Genomic DNA, 20,269 nt, shown 5'->3' with positions numbered 1-20,269 from the left:
TTACAAGGTCACTAATTTCGTATTATGTGTTGATTCCTTGGTAGCTAAGTTGTTGGCTGAGGTTTCTTGAAGCTGGGAAGCTTTCGCTCATGGTGAATCCTTGATGTATGGTTGTATGTTGCTTTGGTTGTGAAATCTTGATGTATATGTATCGTATAATTGTTGTATGTTGCAAAATGTTGGTCTTTGGGTTGTTGTGTGCAAGGTTTTGGTTCAAAATCAGTTCTACATAATTGCATAACTAATGTCACACTAGACGTGCCTTTATAGCGTTAGACACAACTCAACTAGAGGGTTCCCCTTTTCTCCACGTCGGGCACAAGATTAGTGGCATTGATTATGAGAAGGGGAAATAGTCTCGAGTTGGACTAGCATTGAACGTGAGACTTTTGGGAGACTGCCGAACATTGAGCTTGGAAGTGGATCTTTCCACACTAGGCACGAGAGAGTGGAGCACTCTCTAACTCAACCATGCCAGGCATGAGTAGTGTGATATCAGACATGGACAAGACAAGGAACTCTATGTCTCAATGGCGTCAGGCGCCGTTTGAGTAGTGTCAGGCTCCACATGCTTATTACATGCTTGTTGTCTTATGATGAACTATCAATGAAATATTGATGATTATGATGTATGTATGATAATATATGATGATGAATATCTATGTTGTAAGTTGATAGATGAATTGATGATGTTAAGTTGTAGGTTATATGTTGTATAGTTGCTAAAGTTATGTAATCATAGACATGTGATTGAGATACATGTCTCAGATGAGATACATAGATGCTAAGGATGAATTATGTTGTTTTAAAGTTGATTTCCCTCTAGTGTTTATATGTATTGATATGGAGGTAGTCAAACCATATCCTAGTTAAGTAACTAACCGAGTAAAGTATGAAATCAGGGACTTGGTCCCTAACTTAGTATTCGAGGGTTGTGATATTTGGAGGGTAATTAGTGAGCTAATCCCATGGGTGACTTAATGTTGCAAGCTAACACCGTGGTAGGTTCATATCCAAACTATTTTACCTTAACATGGTATCATACTTCCTAGTTTAAGTGACAAAACCTGATAAATCAAATTAAGTTGTCTACACCTGACTTTCTTTTAGACCCAATGTTGTACTATACCTAATTTGGTTGAGATATGTCTAATGCTGCAATTTGGTAAGGTCAAGTCACTTAAACTATTCACCTCGATTATAGGACATATGCTAAAATATTGAGTAAATTTGAAGTTGATAAATATTGAACATGTTGTTAAGTTATGTATTGTACTATTGTTGATATAGAATTTTGTTGTCCTTGTTGTAATTGTTGTATGTTGTCTCTTTCATGAGTTTATCCTTCTTTTCCTAGTGATTAGAATTGTTATGACTATACTTGATAAGTGAACAGGGTAAGATTAGATGATTAACTAGAATAATGGTATTTAGTCATGCTGGAAGTGCCTTATTTTGTATGACTATTATGGTGGAGTCATATTTTTGGAGTTCTCGATCAACTATCTAGAAGATATTTATGTAGTTATTTAGATTATAATATATGTACTGAATTTTGTAAATTATATATATTCTATCCATTTTACCTTATGCATCAATAATTAGTTATCTTTGCAAGTTGATTTGAATATATGATTTAAACATATTTTAACTTTTACTTGTTGTGATTTATCCATAATAAGTGTGGTAACTTATCGATTCATCACAAAAATAAGTAAAATAAAAAAGTAATTATATGTTTCCTTTCAATCAACTATTTATTTTAACAACATATTCAATAATTATTCTAACACAAATCCTCACATGGGTGACGGTTGTTACGGTTATTCATCTAAAATTTCACCTTCAAATTAACATAAATTATTCACAAGAACTTTAATTTTCATGGAAGAACAGACAAATAGTTCATAAAGAATTGCAGTGAGTTTTGTCGTTTTATAAATTAACAATAGGGGTGGGTATGCGGACCGGTCCGGCCCGTTTAAGGCCCGGTCCGCGAAGTCCGCATTTTTAACGGGCCGGATAAATCCGGTCCACGAAATAAATGGACTAAATCTTCAAGTCCGTATCTGGCCCGTGAAGCCCGCGGATAAACGAATAAGTCCGCGGACCCAATTAAATCTAAATTGTTTAAATGAATATTGACTCAGATTTTGAATTTCTTTTCCTTTATTTAACCTATGAAAACATGAGGAAAAAAAAATATAAAATCATATAAATATACTTCTAATAATATCATCAAACATTGTAAATAATAAATCAAAGTCTTAAATAACAAAGTTTACACATTCTAAATTTCTAATAGAAATATTTAAGTCTCAATGCCTTTAAAATTTAAAGTCCAAGCATACCAACTATTAACCAAATATTAAAGCCAGTACATCAAAGTCTAAATACCTTAAAACATAAAGTCTTAATTAATATCTTAAAAACAAACATAAAATATTTGTAAGTCCAATTACATCTATCAAATATAATCAACCATCTCCAATAAAAAAATTTGAGTCCACATTTAAACGGGTAATCCGCGGGCTCGCGGATTAAATCCGCAAAATCCGCGGACTAAACAAGCCGGGCCTAGAAAGTCCGTATAATTATACGGATTAAAAAAAATGAGTCCGTTATCCGTGAAGTCCGCGGACTTACGGACCGGTCCGCGGACTCAAGTCCATATACCCACCCCTAATTAACAACATACACTACAGAGTCCATCTAAATTTGAAAAAAGAAAAAAAGAAAACCTTCTTTTTGGCTCAACCTCAAACGTTATTTTCTCAGAAAGAATAACACGCCACACACTGATGCCACATGTCTTTCCTTGTTTCTGTGTGTATATAAAGGGATAGAGAAAAAGTCGGTTCCAACTTGTGGAAAAACCAAGTTCAAATCACTGCCTCTCATTCCCACTCAACTTCTCTAACTTAGCATAGCTATCAAAACACAAACAAGTTTTCACGGCTAAAGAGGTTGTTGAAGACATTCATAGTGTTATTTATGGTGTCCCTCAACCCAAACCCTCCTCAAACTTTTCACTTCTTCGACACCTTCAACATGGAGGTTCCCAATAAGAAGATCCGAAAGCCTTATACCATTACCAAGTCCAGAGAGAACTGGACCGACCAAGAGCATGACAAGTTTCTAGAAGCTCTTCACTTGTATGTGTTCTATAATTGTTTTACTCTTCCATTCATGGTGTTCAAGTTTCTATTTGGTGTTGATTATGTGATGTGAGACTTGTTTGGATGCTGTGTTTATGTTTTGCTGATCATGATGGGTGAATTTTGGGTTCTATTAGTGCAGGAGTTTTGTGTTTGCGATTTTTGCTGCAGTGTAGAGACCCTTTTGGTTTTGGGTTCTTTTTTCATTTGAGGGGGGGTGGGGGGTCTAAAAATCTTTTCTTTTTTGTTGTTTGTTCATTTTTCTTATATTTTTTTCTCCTTTGTGTTTCTTCTGACTGATTTCAGATTCGACCGTGACTGGAAGAAGATAGAAGCATTTGTAGGTTCAAAAACAGTAATCCAGGTAACTTTATATACAAGTAAGAAGTGAGCGTCAAAATTGACAATTGAACATTTATTGGTTATTTCACATTTTCTTATTCCTAGATTGAGTAGTTGGAGAAATTTATTCGGCCTTAATGTCATTAATTAGCATAGGTTGTTTTTTTAATTTGTAGGAATTGAACCTGGTATCTAGGACTTACAATAACTCACGCATACTGCTCAACCAATTGAACTAAACTACCTTAGTGGTATAGGGCATTAAGATTGTGTTAAGAGGAATGTTATTCGCACTATAAATTGTCCATAAATTTTATAAGTTAGAGAAAGAGGAAAAAAGAAGAAGATAAATATGAGATGTAATGAATGATATGAATATTCACCAAAAAAAAATTATAGTATGAATAACAAAACCTTATCAAGAGATTATAGTTTGTAGGTAACTGTCTATCTTAAGTATGTTGGTGGAGGTTTGATTTCTAGTGGTGTGTATGGATAAAGCACTTTAAGAGAACTTATACCTACTTTAGTGATTTTTGGCATCTTAAAAGGGTTAGGTTCTGACAGTTGGTTGGGGTACATGCCTAATACCTTTGAAAAAAAAGATCTCATAAAATGAGCAAAGGTTGACATGATAGTTTCCAGAAAAATGCTAATTGAAACCCCAAACTTTAGTTACCTGAGTTCTGCATGCTGATGAATTGATTACTATAAATTCTACCCATAACATTATACAAAACTTCAGAATTGATTGTTTGCTCCCCTTCCTCTTTTTGGCAGATAAGGAGTCATGCACAGAAGTATTTCATGAAAGTTCAGAAGAATGGCACAAGTGAACATGTACCTCCCCCTCGTCCGAAGAGAAAAGCTGCTCATCCATACCCACAAAAAGCTTCTAAAAATGGTTAGTGTGTGTGGCTAACCTCATTTCAGGTATCTGTGACCTTAGTCAATTTATAAATAACTCTTTTATTGTTTGCATTTTATCAGCTCTTACTATACCCCAAGTTAAGAGGCCATTGCAGTCTTCATCTTCTCTATCTGAATCATCATACATTTATAGGCCAGACTCATCATCTGTGCTTAGAACTCCAGTTAGCAGTGTGCCATTGCCATCTTGGAATTATAACGTTACACCACCAGTCAGTCTTCCTCAAGTGACTAAAGGTTTTCTTTAGCCTGAATCTTTTTTTGTTTTTAATCTTAAATTGTATATGAACTTTTCTGTATTTATTCTATGACAAACTTAGATATGTGGAAACTTATGTTAACATGAATTTTCATTTTTATGGTTAGATGATAGGATGTTGAGTCAACAAGCCATTCCTTTCAATCACTGCTATAGCAGTAGTAATGAGAGCACTCCTAGGGGTTGGCCAAGTAGCAAACACACAGATCAGGCTGACCAAGGAAAGCCAATTAAAGGTAGGAATGCTTTTTTGGCTCATATTTCAATTTGCTTCAACCTGAAATTGTCTGAAAAGTGTTGGTTTAGATTCATTTACTGTTGTTCAATGAAAATTATCTATGATCTAAAAAAAAGTATTTCAATTTGACCAAGGCATTCCATTATCATTCTAAGGAGTTGGAACATGAAGCTCTATTTTATTCATTTACTATTGTTCAACTCATTTTTTCTCTTCTATAAAGAGAAATGTTAGTACTATTAAGTTCATCATGATGTGTGGCATGCAAGATACCTGGTGTTCCAACTATTGAACATCTGTTTTATTAGTGTGTTCATGATTTTTTTCATGCTTCTCTTGACAAATTCACCTGTCCTACTGAACAGTAATGCCGGATTTTGCACAAGTCTATAGCTTTATTGGCAGTGTATTTGATCCAAAAGCAACTAATCATCTACAGACGCTGAAGCAGATGGATCCAATAAATGTGGAAACTGTAAGTGATCTAAGTCCTCTACTTTCTTTGGCTTCGTATCATTCTTTTCTTTTCCCTTTTTTTCTATGGTGACTTGGTGAGTATCCAGGGATTGAGATATCAGACTATACTTGATAGGAAAATCTAATGTTTATGATTTAATTGCTAGGCCAATGTATATGGGACTTACATGGTTTTTTTTCTTATGCAGGTATTGTTATTGATGAGAAACCTCTCCACCAATTTAAGGAGTCCTGAATTTGAGAATGATGTAAGATTTGTTCCTAATACCGCGCTTCTTTTGGTATTCTTTTTTTATGGACGTAATTATTGTACACATGAATCTATTTTGATGCCTCTTTCATGTTTTGATCTTCTGCTTCATTTATTATATATTATGATGCTTGTTTGATATGATATTTTCAACTGTGTGATTGATTATGTTAATACCATCAAAATACTGATTTTGCAATCTTGGTATTTTTTTTTTTGCCGGAAACTTCAGTGTAAGGCTTAGATCTGGGACTATAGAATTTTTTCTTAACACTTATTTTGATAGAGTTTATGATGCCGAATTAATCTTTGATTTTTTCATAGTGGATGCTTTTCTTTGCACAAAACAAAAAAGTTCAATTATATTGTTTGCATTTGCCTATAATTATGGTGTTGTAATGCAACATTGTTTAAGGCTGTCAATAACAAAATAAGCATTTTCAAATTTCCATTTCTGATTGTATCTGATTTAGCAATGATCTGAAATTCATTCATAGCTGTCAGTTTGCACTTTCCTGAGCAAATTGTGGATATTATGCCATTAAAAGAACATTTCCTTGTCACCATGCTTTCACCATGTCACATAAAGCACAGATGCTATTTTCACATGCACATACATATGCCAGTCAGGCAATTAAATGGAAGAAGAATTACTGTGTTAATTTAATGGATATTACTTAAAGCAGTATTTAATAAGTTATGTTAAATTCTTTCAAATACTTAAAAAATAAGTTTAAGAGTTTGTTTGGATACAAACTAAAAGTACTTCTGAGAACTTTTTTACTGAGAAACACTCTTTATTTTCAATAGAGAAGTTTTCAAAAACACTTTTAAACTTGTTTGCAAACATGCTCTAAATGATTTTTACATTTTCAAATAATAACATTTTTGTCCTTTTATTACACATACTTTCTACATTTGTTTCCTCAACTAGTGACCTAAGGGCACCCGATAACATTTTCCATATTTAAGTGGGATTGTCTTCTTCAGCTGCATATTATTCCCATGCTGTGTGTTAGGTAGAACTAGAAGGGTAGAATAAAGAGAAGTGATTAGAATTAGTTAGGGACAAAGGGCAGTTAGTTAGAAGAGACTCAATTAGACAAATAGGGGGATAATAATAGAGAAAGAATACAACCAAGCAAGAGAGCCTCTTTTTCCCTATTCAGATTTCTTCATTCAATAAAGTTGTTCCCTCCATTTAGCTGTTTTTAATCAATTTAGCTACTCTAGATTTAGTTTCATAACAAATAAAAAATTCATATTTAGCACATGTGTTCTCCATGTTCTTTTGCCGCAAGTATTCATTCTCCTATCATTTTGCTGAATAAAATCCTGATATCATTTATTGGCTTATAGCATTTGACTTTCCAAAATATGACATCATAAAATATTCAAATGATTCACTTTTCACCAAACATTTGGAATTAATGCAGAAAAGGTTGCTGTCATCATACAATGCTAACTTGGAGAAAGGAAAATCCGGTAGTCATCTCAGAAACTCCCTTACTGGCAGATCAGAGAGTGCTGTCTTAACTGCTTAAGGTCTCATGAAACAGATTTTAAATATTTTTCAAAAACACAATAAAGTTTCCTTCAGGTACCACTAGCACCAAATGGTGAAATATTAGGCACAAGAGGGGTAAGGATTACAGGTTTTACTAACAGTTTGTAGGGTGTTTCATGTGTGCAAGTGTGTGTGTGTGATGTACTTTCCTTTAGGCTTTTGAGTGTATCTTATGAAGATGGTTATCCTAGGAATGCAGGATAATGAGAGTCCTGCTAAGGTGACCTTTGTAGGTTGCAATGTACAGAATAGTCTTAGGAGGTGCTCCTTGTGTTGTATATAAACCAATAAAATATATCATCCTATATTAAGTTACATTGATTAAAAGCTTTGCACTAAACTACTTCAATTTTATAAATTACCCTTTATTTTCTTGGCAACATCAAACAAAAATATCTTCAACGGTGTGCATATAATTAGCATTTTTTTTCTTCTTATAATTATAGAAAATATGCATTGTAAAATGAATACTTTTAAATTATTCATAATTATTTTAAATGCTAATCTACAAATTATTTATAACACTTGAGAATGAAAACAAATTATTGATCATGACTTGTAAAAAAAGGTTTCTCATTTCAATTATGATTTGTTCATAATAAAAAGAATTCAAAGGGTGACGTGGATATTATAATTTATGTATATAGATTTTTTTTTTGAATTCTGGCTTATTTTTTGTTCTCAAGAGTTAAAGAATAAGATTTTAAATTCTCTATTTTGAACAATATACTTACACTTAGAGATTTAGCAAGAATTGTTTTCGTGTTTATACATCTATGTAAAAGATTTAGCTAGAAGTGATGTTACAGAAAATAGATTGTTAAAAATTCGACCTTGTTTAAAATTTAATGTAAAATAAAAGATAAAATTTACTTATATTATTTCTACTAATAAAGGAATATTATTTACCTTTTTCGTATAATAGGGGAGAGAACTTGTATAAATGCGATAAGTTTTGTAGCAAATGAGATTTATCAAATTAGGAAAAAGACGCATTAATTAACTAGGATAAGAGAAGATTATAGATCAATAATTAATAGTTATTGTAATTATTTGAGTTATGCAAATTTAGTGAGATAGAAAGATACTTAAAGACAAGTAACACATAATTTGTTGATATCATAAAATTATACTTGTAGAACAATTTACCCGTCAACTCAACACCCACTTTAGGTTTATTGCTTATCTAAAATGTATTGCTGTGACATCAAATAAAAACTTATTGTTATATATTGGAACATTTATCATCTTAATCATTACATTTGCAAATTATATAGAATAAGAGATATTTAATGATGGAAAAAATCTTATTTAACAGTTACTTAAAAGTTTTCAATTATTAACTCCCAATGTCATAATCAACATCCCACCAGTCCACCACCTTGATAGGCCTGTTTAATGATTCGCATTTTTGAAAATAGCATATTGATAAAATATTTATCAAGTTCTACATAAGTTAGATTTTTTTCCGTCTTTAATTCTTATGAAGTAAAGTAACTTGGTTGTTTCCATTTTTCCAAAAGTGGAAACTGTTTATATTGTGATGAAGAAATTATTCATAATGCAAGACTATGATAATTTTAATTAATCTTTGCGACACTTGATCAAGCGTCAATACATGTCACATTGGGATTGGTTAGGACTATCAAAAGATCAGTCATGTATGTTTGACTGCCTAAGATTTTACGAAGTTATTTTATAAAAAAAAATTACAAAACTACTCCGAATAACATTTTTTTGCTAAAATTAAATTTCTCCAATCACACGTCGTGTCATTGTCATGAAAACAATGCCATATTGTGAATTATAAATATTTTTTCTAGCGAGTTCTGTCTAATTTAGAAGAAAGAAAAATTCAAATTTAGGTGTTTGATTTGAAAAATTATTTTGTTTTCATTTTTTGAAAATAATTTTTATTTTCAAATTTTCAAGTTTAGAAAATATATTTATTTTTAACTCTCATTTTCTATTCTCTAAAATTGAAAACATAGAAAATTTGCTTGGTTTAACTGATTTTGACAATATGCATGTATTTATAATTTGTTATTAACAAATTTGTTTCTACATTTTTAAAAATAAGTGTCCAACCCACATATAAGGAGATAAAGTGATTTATTAAAACTGCACATAAAGTAGTTCATTTTTCTACTTGTATTAGTCATGCGACATCAAAGATATTATGTAATGATCATACAACATAATTTATGCAGACCTCAAACCTAATTTAATGGATTTGCACCCATAACATTACTATATTAGGACAAAAAAAGTACCCAATAAAATTATATTCGCAGATTCCTTCCTCCTCTCCTTATATACTTTTTCCTTTTTTTCATAATCGTTTTGTCAATATTTTATTATTTTTTATTATCACTTTTCTAAAATTATGACTTATTAAATTTTTTTTATTTTTATCCTTAATAATTAATGTATATTTATTAAATAATGTGTCTATTCATTTTTTAATATACTTATTTCTTCTCCAACCACCCAAAAGGTTGTAATAAATACTATGAAACACTAAAATATCAATTATTTTCTTAATTCTTATGCATAACCTTAAAACGACAATGAAAAAAAAAAAAAAAACAGAGGAAGTATTTTGTATATTAGCCTTCTGTTGAATTTACTGGAATGAAAATACCCAAACTCTATTGTTAGAATATCAATTATGTACGGCAACAAATTCAAACAAATGCATTACAAATTTGAAAAAATAGAGGGAAAAAAATTGGTGTCATGCAAATTTGGGGAGGAAAGAACAAGAACGTGGCTTTGGAAAGAGTGAGGGGAAAAAACTGGTTTATAAAAGGAAGAATGAGAACCAAGCAAATGCAAGTGGTTGAAAGATGATACTTCCAGGAGTAAATAGTTGTCATAGTAACTTGAAAGAAATAAAAGAACGTGAAGAAAGAGCGTACAATTACAAATGAGACACGGTGTTTTCTACTCCGTTTTTATTTTCAAGAAAATGAAGAAAATGTCTTCTTTTATTTTCAATTTTGTGCTTCATTTAGAAAATGTTTTCAGAAAAAAATATTTTTAAAAACTACAACAAACATTTTTGTTTTCAGTGAAAATGAAAATAGAAAACAGGGAAACCAAACAACCCCCAAGTTTCTCACCCTTTTCTTTTCAATATATTTTCCCTCATTTATAACCCGTCTAAACAAAAGATAAAATGTGAAGGAATCGTAACCAACGTCTTCATGCCCCAAAACACATAATCACCAGGCACAGACCAGACATTCCTTCTTAAGAAAATTCCTTCCAACATCAAATTGCTTTCCTCCCGCATACAGCATCAGTCTTTGTTCTAAAGACCATATTGGAAGCACTTTGATTGTGTTAACAAAAAGGTCAGCAAATTGAAATCCTTGGCAAAATGCAAATTGATGAAAATTCATTAATTACAGAAGCTAATTTTTCCAAAGAAAAGCATCATATGAAACCCATCTTTCATGCAGGAGGTATAGATCAGCACAACATTAGATGGACACAATCTAGTATACACATCAACAATGACATTTCACTATCTATACCCAAAACCCAAGTCTAGCTCTTGTCCATACATCCCACCCTGGCTGTGACCTGAAGCATGGATTGGCTTTGGGTTTGACCTCAGCTCCATCTCAAAAAGCCTCTGAAGTGCTTCCGGATGATTTCTTCCACCACCAACATCAGGACCTAATAAAATAGCCAAAAAGAAAATCATGAATCGAAAATAGAGCAAGAGACTGATAGTCAAGAAAATAAAAATCAATATCAGAGATTATCTCTTCCACCCAAGTGTACTAGATTACGTGGCTTTGAATGAATATCGTTAGTTTGTTCGGAAATTAGAAGCAACTGTGTAAACTGGAACAAAGCAATAACTAATAATGAACTGTTGAACCGATGGATAGGTATGTAATGTGTGCACAGATGTACCTGATTATGTGCACTAAGTGTGGATTGTTGTGCTCATGCGTACACACAAGTTAGTGGATGTATCCATGTCATGTCATGGGAGGGTCAGACTAAGGACCCCTTTGGTATTCAAGATGAGATGAGATAAAATAAGATAAGAGTAAAATATGATAAGAACAAGATAAATTTTAATCTCATCAAATGTTTGGTGCACACCAGGATAACAAACCAGATAATATTATTTTAGTGTGTTATTTATTTGACATAGACCAATAGGATAAACAATTCATATTTCATAATCATCCAAGTGTATGGAATTAAATGTTTTATGCATTCAAGTTAGCTACGATAATCATGCAAAAGCAAGCACATTAGTAATGTACTAATGTACCTCAAATGTTTTACCTTGTAATTGCATTCCAGGGCCACCAAAAGTAGGATGCTGATGACCACTAAATGGGAAGCCTTGCATTGGGTTTGGTTCCTGCATGAAACCTGACATTGGATTGTTGGGGTGAGCTGGCATAGGTGCACCCCTTGGGGGGAATCCACGTAATAAATGAGGTGGAGGAAGGTTCCCCTGCATATGCATCTGTTGTAACATAGAATGATGAACAGGAGGATCAAACCCAGATAGCCCACTGCTTGGTTGATGGAAAGGAGGACGAAGCATATTTCCTGGAAATTGATGATTTGGTGGTGAATCATGATGAACCATGCCCTCAGGAGTTGGAAGCTTCATATAAGAACTAATATGAGGATGATGAGAATCCATTTGATTAAACATTGGACCACCGTGATTCAACTGAGGGTGGAGCTGTCGTTGGGCATTATTAAGATTCTGATATGGAATACCAGGTTCCCTCACATCAAAAGGACCATGGGGGTATGCTAGGCCTTCTTGATTTCTTGTAATCATTCGTTCATCTCTGAATGCAGAATTCAGAGCTGCCAGTTTTCTAGTAATGTCAACAGTTGTGTCTTGGGACAAATCTGTTTTAACTGAATTTCCAGCAGATAAAAAGTTTTGCAGAGGATCACTGGCTGCAATCAAGTTATCATCTTCTGGAAGGTGAATATCACGACGCCCATTGAAACCACTAGCCTTGGAAAGTTCACTCTGAAGTAATGACGAATTAACATCTCCCTGAGAATCACCATAGCCCAACCACTGCTCTTCAAATCTATTAGGTTTAGGTTGATTTGTTTGTTCCGATGGCAGGACACCACTTCCATGCCTGTTCAGGGTAAGTTCACCTGTAGGAGGGTGAACATTGTCTGACATAGGGAAAGGAAACAAAAGAGACTCTGAAACATCAGCCCCTGCAGATCCAACTGAACCCCTTTGAACAGAAAGGGGTGCTCCAACTGACTGCAGCTCCTTCATAAAAGCTGACCCAAAAAGTGTTTCTAGTGTCAATGTCTTTGATGAATTGGAAACATCTGCATTTGCTTCTCCAGGATTATCAAGATCGTTTCCAGTAGTGACTCCTTCAATGTTAGGCACCTTGTCAATTGGATCTAAAATAGACGATAGTTCCATATCATTATGTGAGGTTCCTTTCTGTAACAAAGAAAGGAGGTGTTGGGATGCATGATTATCAATTGAATTTGACAGTTCAGTTTTTGCATCAAAATCCTTATCCTGAATGGGCTGCTGACGTGATGAACCATTTTCGCTAACTTGTGATAAAATTGACTGTTCTAGATCTTCACATGTAAGAACTGCTGGTAAAACCTCTGGTTTATCACTCTTGTACAATTGCTCAGAGTTGTCAATGGTGGTATGTGCTGCATTTGATGTCATATGCTCACTAGTTGGTTCAGGATTTAGGTAAGATGTTTCTACATTAGAAGTCTGCAATCCCCCTTTTTCACCACCAACAATAAGTGAGAGCAAGTCATTTGGCCTCTGTGTCATATCATCCACTGGCTTTTTTTCTGCAGTAAGGTGGACAGGAAATGAACAAATAAGTTAAAATCACATCACAAAGTACAAATTGAAAAGCATAAAAACATTCAAAGCACTAAAGCACTTCTATAAATTATTACTATACCTTCTTCAACAAACCAATGAGCAAACTTGGATGATTGGAAGGCATGTGGACTCCATGTCTCATCTGCTTTATGGTCAGGCTGCTATAAGAGCAATAACATAAATAATCAAATCCATAATAAATGTTACTCCCTCCGTTGTCTTAGATTGTTTTACACAAACCAAGAAAAACTAATAAATAAATGAAAGTGAATAGTGATTTTACAAAATTAACCTTATAATTAATATTCTTTACTAAAAACGAAGCAACATAATAATTTTTTAAAGAATATTATGAGGTATAAATGGAAAATAGACAATTAATAATTTAATACTACATTAAAAAGCTAACATACACTTATTTCACGACGTATTTTTTCTTCAAATACAACTCTTCTATGGGACACAGGGAGTACTATAGAATGAAAGTGAAAAACAAAACACTTGTTCAAACCACAACGTATATAGCCAAGTAAGTCAAGTATCTGTTTTCACAAAGATATCTGCTGGCTGTCATTTCTATATTTATCAACCCCAAGGACATGAGGCATAATGGAATGCAGATAATAAGTTCAGTTAACACTTTCTTGATATTACTTGAAGGAAATTCCAATAAGTTTCACAATTACCTCAACAATACTAGTAGATTTGTCACTGTCTAGTGTTGAAGCATTACCAAAAAGCTTGAATAGGATAGAATTTGAATTGTCTGGAATGAAAGCTCCCACGGCCTCCTTTCCTTTCACTTCAGCATTAAGTTGAATAAATTCATTGTCATCTGATGCTTCCAAGACTTCTGAAAGAGCAGATCTCTTCCTCAATTGATCACCCATTCCGATTTTAATTTTGGGAATATCCAAAACCGATGATAAATTTAAAATGTTTTCTTTCTCATGGTTAATTGAAACATTTGTATTTGTAATTTGAAGATTCTGTTGATCATTATCTGCTTGCTTGGTTAATAATTGTCCTTCTTTATTGTCAGAATTTATATTAAATACATGGTTACCTTTGGTATCACCAGGTGCCAGTTGTCCAACCTATGCAAGCATCAGAAGAATAAAATATGTATTAAAAAAGAGCCAAGAATAATGGGATATATAATAATAAAGCATACTTCATTTATCAGTGATAAAGTGACATGTCAAGCAAAAGATCAACACATAATCTGGTGTCCACATGCTATGCTATTATATGGTTTTAAAAGTTAACTTGGTAAATATTTAGAGAGATATTAGACCTCCCTTCTCACTCTAAACTGAGTCCTCGTGTTCTAAGCCTGAGCAATAAATAATGTGGCAAAATCCTACAATGTCCTCCATATTGATTCAGCATCAAATAGGCAAAGAGGCAAAATCCTAATCTAATTAAGGTAGAGACTCTAAATATAACCTTTCTGTCATACAAAATTCAAATGTTGACATTGGAATTTCGTACTTGGACATTAAACATTTCAGCAGTAGGTTTGCCAACTGGTATAACACACATCCACAATTTAGTCTCTTGTATCATCTCATGCAATATTACCAATGACAGTCAAATTACAGGTCAGTACAACAAACCATCTCCTTACTCATTTGCACTCTTCCTTGATTAGAGGTTGCTCTATAAAAACCTTGAAATCTCTTAAAACTTTTTTAAATTATCATGATAAATGAAACTAAGCTTCAAATAAAATAACATTAAAATCAAAATTAGCTATGATGTCAGAATCTAGGGTTTGGTGTGTCTTGAAATTCCCAGCATTGAAGAAACTAGTGTCTCAAATAAAGCCACCATTCACTTTCAAGCTATATAACTTTATAAGACTAAGATAGACAGTCAAGTCAACCATCACTTTGAAATCCTTTAGTGACTTTCTAACAGATTTATGTCTGCAGGGCAATTATGGTGAACTACACCACAAAATTTCATCTATGATATTCCCACCTCAAAATATCACTAAGGACTTCGTTCTCAAACAATAAATACTAACTTTCTATCATCATTATTAACAGTAATAACAAAAATTCCCTCCACCAGACATAACAGTTATTAAAGACAATATCAAAAATTTAGAAGTGAAACCAAGTTGAATGCCTAATTCAAAGAAACTAATTGTTTAGCTTAACATTCAAAAAATAACAGCTTTTAAGAATAAATAAGCTACAAAAGGCAACAACTAAGATGTGGATATTTAGAAGAGTTAACCAGTTACCTCTGCTGCATGAGTGTTAAAGGGTGTTTTGGTTGTCAAATTCCGTTCCATCTTTGTACTTGCAAAACCAGGAGGTACAAGTGGTCTTGCTGCTGAAGGAGTCTGTGAAACAGAAGACTTCTCATCATGGCTTAAAGCTGCCAGTGTAGGAGGCTCCACAGACTCATTGCTCTTACTGACTATCTTTTTCTCATCATCGTCAACAAGTGAAGTTATGTCAAAATCATCTTTATTCTTGCCGGGATTCAACTTATGCTTTTCTTGGAAAGTTTTCTGCTGTTCCTTTCTCATCAATTCAAAAGAAGCTGCAAGAAAGTTGACATCCATTTAGTCCAAAATTCACTAAACATAAAAACTTAACAATGAACCTAATTATAAAGGTAAACAGATCTTCTAAAGCCATAAATAATAAGAAATTCTGCATCCCACAATATCTTCTAAAAACAAATGGTTACCTCTTCTTTTTCTTTCCTCTTCAGCCCTGTCTTCACTTGTATACTCCAAAGAACCAAATGTTTCATCATTATAAGAGTCATTAGTCTCCCGACGTGAATGAGGTGCCTGGAAAGTATCCAAACCCAAACAAAAAAGTACCAGAAATTGAAGTTAGTAAAATTACATACCATTTCAATACTATCCATGGCATCACCACATTAAATGAATATCATACTTGAGTGTTGATTGAGACATTTTGGAAGTAATCAACATTGCAATGTTGCCAGCATACAGCTGTCAGAGATATAACAACTACAACTAACCTTATAAGGGCGAGGAGGATGATAAGGCTCATTGGACCGATTTAGCTGGTGGTTATCATTAGCCCGAAATTTTGGAGCAGACAACCCAGGGGTATACCCAGAGGGGCGTGGAAAAGAACCACTACCTAGAAGCCCATCATGCTCAGGACCTTGCCAAGATTTGCGAGACTGGTTGCCAAGACGTTTTCCAGAATCTGCAAATAGACACAAACAACGAAATAGATCAAAAGAACACTTTACAGCAGAAACTTCTACTTCAACACATGTCAATGTCATAGTTATACGGGAGAAAATCATATCAATCCAAACAGTTGTAATTTGTAGATAAATAAGGATTCTTCCATTATAAAAAGGAATATTCTTGCTGAACAAGTGTAAAAACCTGAATCCCATTCAGATTGAGAATCACTGTCTTTATCAGATCGTCCAGAAGATCGAGTTTCCCATTTTCCATGTATTCCCCGCGAAAAGCTATCCCCTCGAGTGGGAGGAGATGAACCATATTCACTTCGTCGACTAAAACTATGCATTGACAAACCACCTGTACTTCTCTGCCGATCTTGAGAAGCATCTTCAAATTCACTGTTTCCCAAACAAATAAATAAAAAACAAATATCACTTACAAAAGCAATACATAACACAATAATGGAAGACCACAAATTGATAAAAAAGATGCAACATAATTGAAATGAATAATGCAGCATTCCAGCAGAAGAGCATTGAGTTGCATCCATCATACCAGGTAGAAATAGATGATACAGCACAACAAACATTACCTTAAAAGTGATCGATCAAACCCATTAGGCAACTCTTGGCATATATCCAATCCACTTAGCGATAGCAAAAATTCCCTTGTGTATGAAATTTTTAACTTCCTGAACCAGCACAAGCAGGTAAGTGTTACAACATGTGTTATTTTGATTTTGATGAAAAACATAAACAACAAGCAAAAAGCTGATCAAATAAGAAAGGTTACTTTTGCAATCCTTGATCAGTTGCCTGATCTAACAAGCTCTGATCTTCACCTTCAAAGCTCATTTTGTTCTCTCAACCCAATAATTCCTCTCCACAAAGTTGATGAAAATAGCCAAATATTCCCAACCAATGTATAATGCAAAGTATCAACCACAAACAGCACTAGTCAATAGTCATCATCAGTCATATAATTCACAACACAAGCTCAGCCTCATGAAAACTATAAGCAAATACTCTTCTGCTCCCAACACCAAACACAATTAAAAAAAAAATCTTCAATTATTCTAGTGCAAGCACGAGGACGATTCTTGCTTATCCATCATCCGCTTCTACAATCTATGATACGAAATTCTCCAAAGCAAAAAAAAAAAAAAAACAGAACCTAGAACCAATATACACAGGCAAAACTCCAGTCACTGATCCAACTCAATCAACAAGACCCACCATCCAAAACCCTCCCAAGCTTCCTCCTTTGTGAAAAATTCGCAATACCCATCACCTAAACAAGACGAAAACCGCTCTCTCCTTCAATGAAATTCACGAGATAGATATATACATTTCATGGCCCACAAAATCAGAACACGAAATCATGGGGAAAAGAGATTCAATTCAAAAATTTGCGGAACACCCATGAAAAATAGTTCCACGGAAGAGCGAAAGGGGCCATAATCATTGAAGGGTTTGTGTCTAATCTAAAACTCCGCCATGAAAAGAAAGAAAGAAAAAAAAAAAAGATAAGAAAAACTAGGGTTTTGGATTTTTACAGAGGGCCTGTGTGGATCAAGGGTTACAGAGAAAATGAATCACCGAAACGGTGTGGAATCGAAATCTGGGGGAGATTTGGCAGTGATGGATCGCGGAGGAAGAGGGAGTGAGCGAGAAGAGAAAGAGATTTGAAGTGAGACAGAAAATTGTTACTATTATGTTATGGTATTATAATTATCTACGGCAACCTATGAGATAGGAATGCCTTTTTTCTTCTACGATGATAAATACTATTAGTAATAATTATAATTAGTGTCTTAATCTCTCTTTTAAAATGATATTTAATTTTTACTCTACTAGAATTATACTATATATATCCTTGGTAATGAAAAACAACATACTATACATAGGAATTATGGTTACTCCAGTTTATTTTGCAATGTTATTCAGTTAATGACTCGTATACTTTTTTTAGAAAAACAAGTGATAACTATGTGATTAAAATACAAAAGTTGCTTAAAATTTACTTTCACGGTTTATCAAAAATAATTCGGCTAAAATAGTATTTTAGTCCCTTATAATAATTGTTTGTTTCAATTTAGTTCCACTTTTATTTTTTGTTTCAATTTGGTCCCTAATAAATTAATTAGTTGCAATGTCGGACTTACATCCAAATTATTTAAACGGAGTTAACTGTTGGTCACTTGAATGTCACGTAGATGCATAGGTGGATGCCAGGTGAATGCCAAATTTTTTGAAAATACCTAGAACCAGGACGGCTCATTCTGAAACCAGAACGGCCCGTTCTGGTTTCAGAACGGGCCGTTCTGGTTCCAGGTGTTTAAAAAAATTTGGCATTCACGTGACATCCACCTATGCATCTATGTGACATGGTATTTTTTCTTGAAGTCATTAACGATGTACCCCAACAACAACGACCTGTTCTTGAAGAGATAGAACCTGAAGTAAAGGAAGAAGATACACAGGACTAACATTTCACAACACAATCACATGCAGGACGGATCTAAGTTAATCATAATGGGGGTACTTGCCCCCACTAAAAAAAATTTCATTCTTTTTTATATATAAAATATTAATTATTTTACAAAATATATATTATTAGTTATATTTTAATTATGTTGTTATATCTAATATAATAAATACATTAATATTTTTTATATATTTTATTTTATTGTTTAGTTGTTTTTTATTTTGTGGTAAAATTATTCTTCATTTTTAATGAAGAAAAAATTTACTTACTTCAAGAGTAAGTCTTGATAGATTTATTCTACTTAATAATTAATGTTCTATATCAAATTTTTAAAAATTTAATTGTTAAATTAAAAAGTTTTTCATGTATAGATCAAATTTATAAAAAAAATTTAAAAAAAATTAAAAAGCATATGATACTTCGTTAAATTAATTCAAATTAACATATAAAATATTTTTTTGTTTTAAATGAGTGTAAAAATTTAGAAGACACTAAAAGAAAACAAATTAATAATTTTATTATGTTTATTCTATTAATTTTTATCATTTTATTCCTTTAATTTTAAATAAGTTGCAAAAAATTATAAAGTGACACTTAAATATTTCTTCAGACAGAAAGAGAAAAAGGAAAAGTTATTACTCTATGTATAAGACAATTGTATTTTATAAAAATAAGTAATTTTAAAAATTTTACCATAAAAAAAATATTTTTCAAAATTATTATATTTTTTAATAAAATTAATATAGAATATTTTATTGTTTTCACTTTTGAAATGGACCGTTCCGTTCTGATGTACTGCAGTGTGTTAATTTTGCATCTAGAACGGTCCATTTCATATGCAAAATTAATACATAGTGCACCCAAAACGGCCCGTTCTGGTTTCAGAACGGGCCGTTCTAGTTCTAGGTGTTTTCCAAGAAATTTGACATCCACGTGGCATCCACATATGCATCTACGTGGTATCCACGTGGCCAACAATTAACTCCGTTTAAATAATTTGGACGGAAGTCCGACATTGAAACCAATTAATTTATTAGGGACCAAATTGAGACCAAAAATAAAAGTGGGACTAAATTGAAGCAAACAATTATTATAAGGGACCAAAATAGGTTTTTAGCCAAAATAATTCCTACATCAACGACAGATAATATTTAAGTACAAAAATTTGTAACTAAAATAAAAATATTAAGATACCACCTTACTCTATAGACTCGAAAGAATTATATTTTTTATCCAAAAAAAAATGTTAAAGTGCAAAACATACTTAAAGAGGCTACTTAAGATCTATTTGCACCATTAAAGGAAATTTATAATTAAATAATAATTTTAGTTTTAATTTTATCAAAGTTAAAGATGGTTTAAAATTATAATTTTTTATGTTTGAGGTATATAAAAAATGACAGAAATTATAATTGTAAGTCGAATTTTATTTTTTATAACCTAAAAATAAAAGTAATTATTATGGACACAAGGTTGTA

General features: G+C 32.8%; 2 protein-coding genes across 5 annotated transcripts; one reads left to right on the top strand and one right to left on the bottom strand.

The window, feature by feature from the left end:
- The first annotated feature begins 2,851 nt into the window (after positions 1–2,851).
- LOC109802236 (protein REVEILLE 3) lies at positions 2,852–7,548 on the top strand. The gene is made up of 8 exons (XM_020363515.3): positions 2,852–3,155; positions 3,465–3,522; positions 4,281–4,404; positions 4,491–4,667; positions 4,797–4,925; positions 5,293–5,402; positions 5,593–5,652; positions 7,091–7,548. Exons 1-8 carry the CDS (start codon positions 2,995–2,997, stop codon positions 7,196–7,198), a joined length of 927 nt encoding a protein of 308 aa, XP_020219104.1. The 5' UTR covers positions 2,852–2,994; the 3' UTR covers positions 7,199–7,548.
- A 3,041-nt stretch (positions 7,549–10,589) lies between these two features.
- On the bottom strand, positions 10,590–18,037 carry LOC109802991 (chorismate synthase). Of its 4 annotated transcripts, none has more exons than XM_020364435.3 (11): positions 17,097–18,036; positions 16,897–16,995; positions 16,503–16,702; positions 16,121–16,314; positions 15,818–15,923; positions 15,363–15,667; positions 14,175–14,205; positions 13,795–13,961; positions 13,188–13,269; positions 11,536–13,071; positions 10,590–10,908 (listed from the first exon to the last, which is right to left on the bottom strand). In XM_020364435.3, exons 1-11 carry the CDS (start codon positions 17,156–17,158, stop codon positions 10,754–10,756), a joined length of 2,937 nt encoding a protein of 978 aa, XP_020220024.2. In that variant the 5' UTR covers positions 17,159–18,036; the 3' UTR covers positions 10,590–10,753. The 4 variants fall into 4 exon arrangements, with proteins under 4 accessions (XP_020220024.2, XP_020220026.2, XP_029127995.2 ...); XM_020364437.3 differs by having other exon boundaries at positions 13,795–13,958; XM_029272162.2 differs by having other exon boundaries at positions 13,795–14,205; positions 17,097–18,037.
- Between the last annotated feature and the right edge of the window lie 2,232 nt (positions 18,038–20,269).

The sequence above is a fragment of the Cajanus cajan genome, chromosome 4 (assembly GCF_000230855.2).
Source record: "Cajanus cajan strain Asha chromosome 4, NIPB_CcT2T_4, whole genome shotgun sequence".
NCBI lineage: Eukaryota > Viridiplantae > Streptophyta > Magnoliopsida > Fabales > Fabaceae > Cajanus > Cajanus cajan.
Note: the sequence above shows the minus strand (reverse complement) of the source record. Positions and strands in the feature narration are given on the sequence as shown.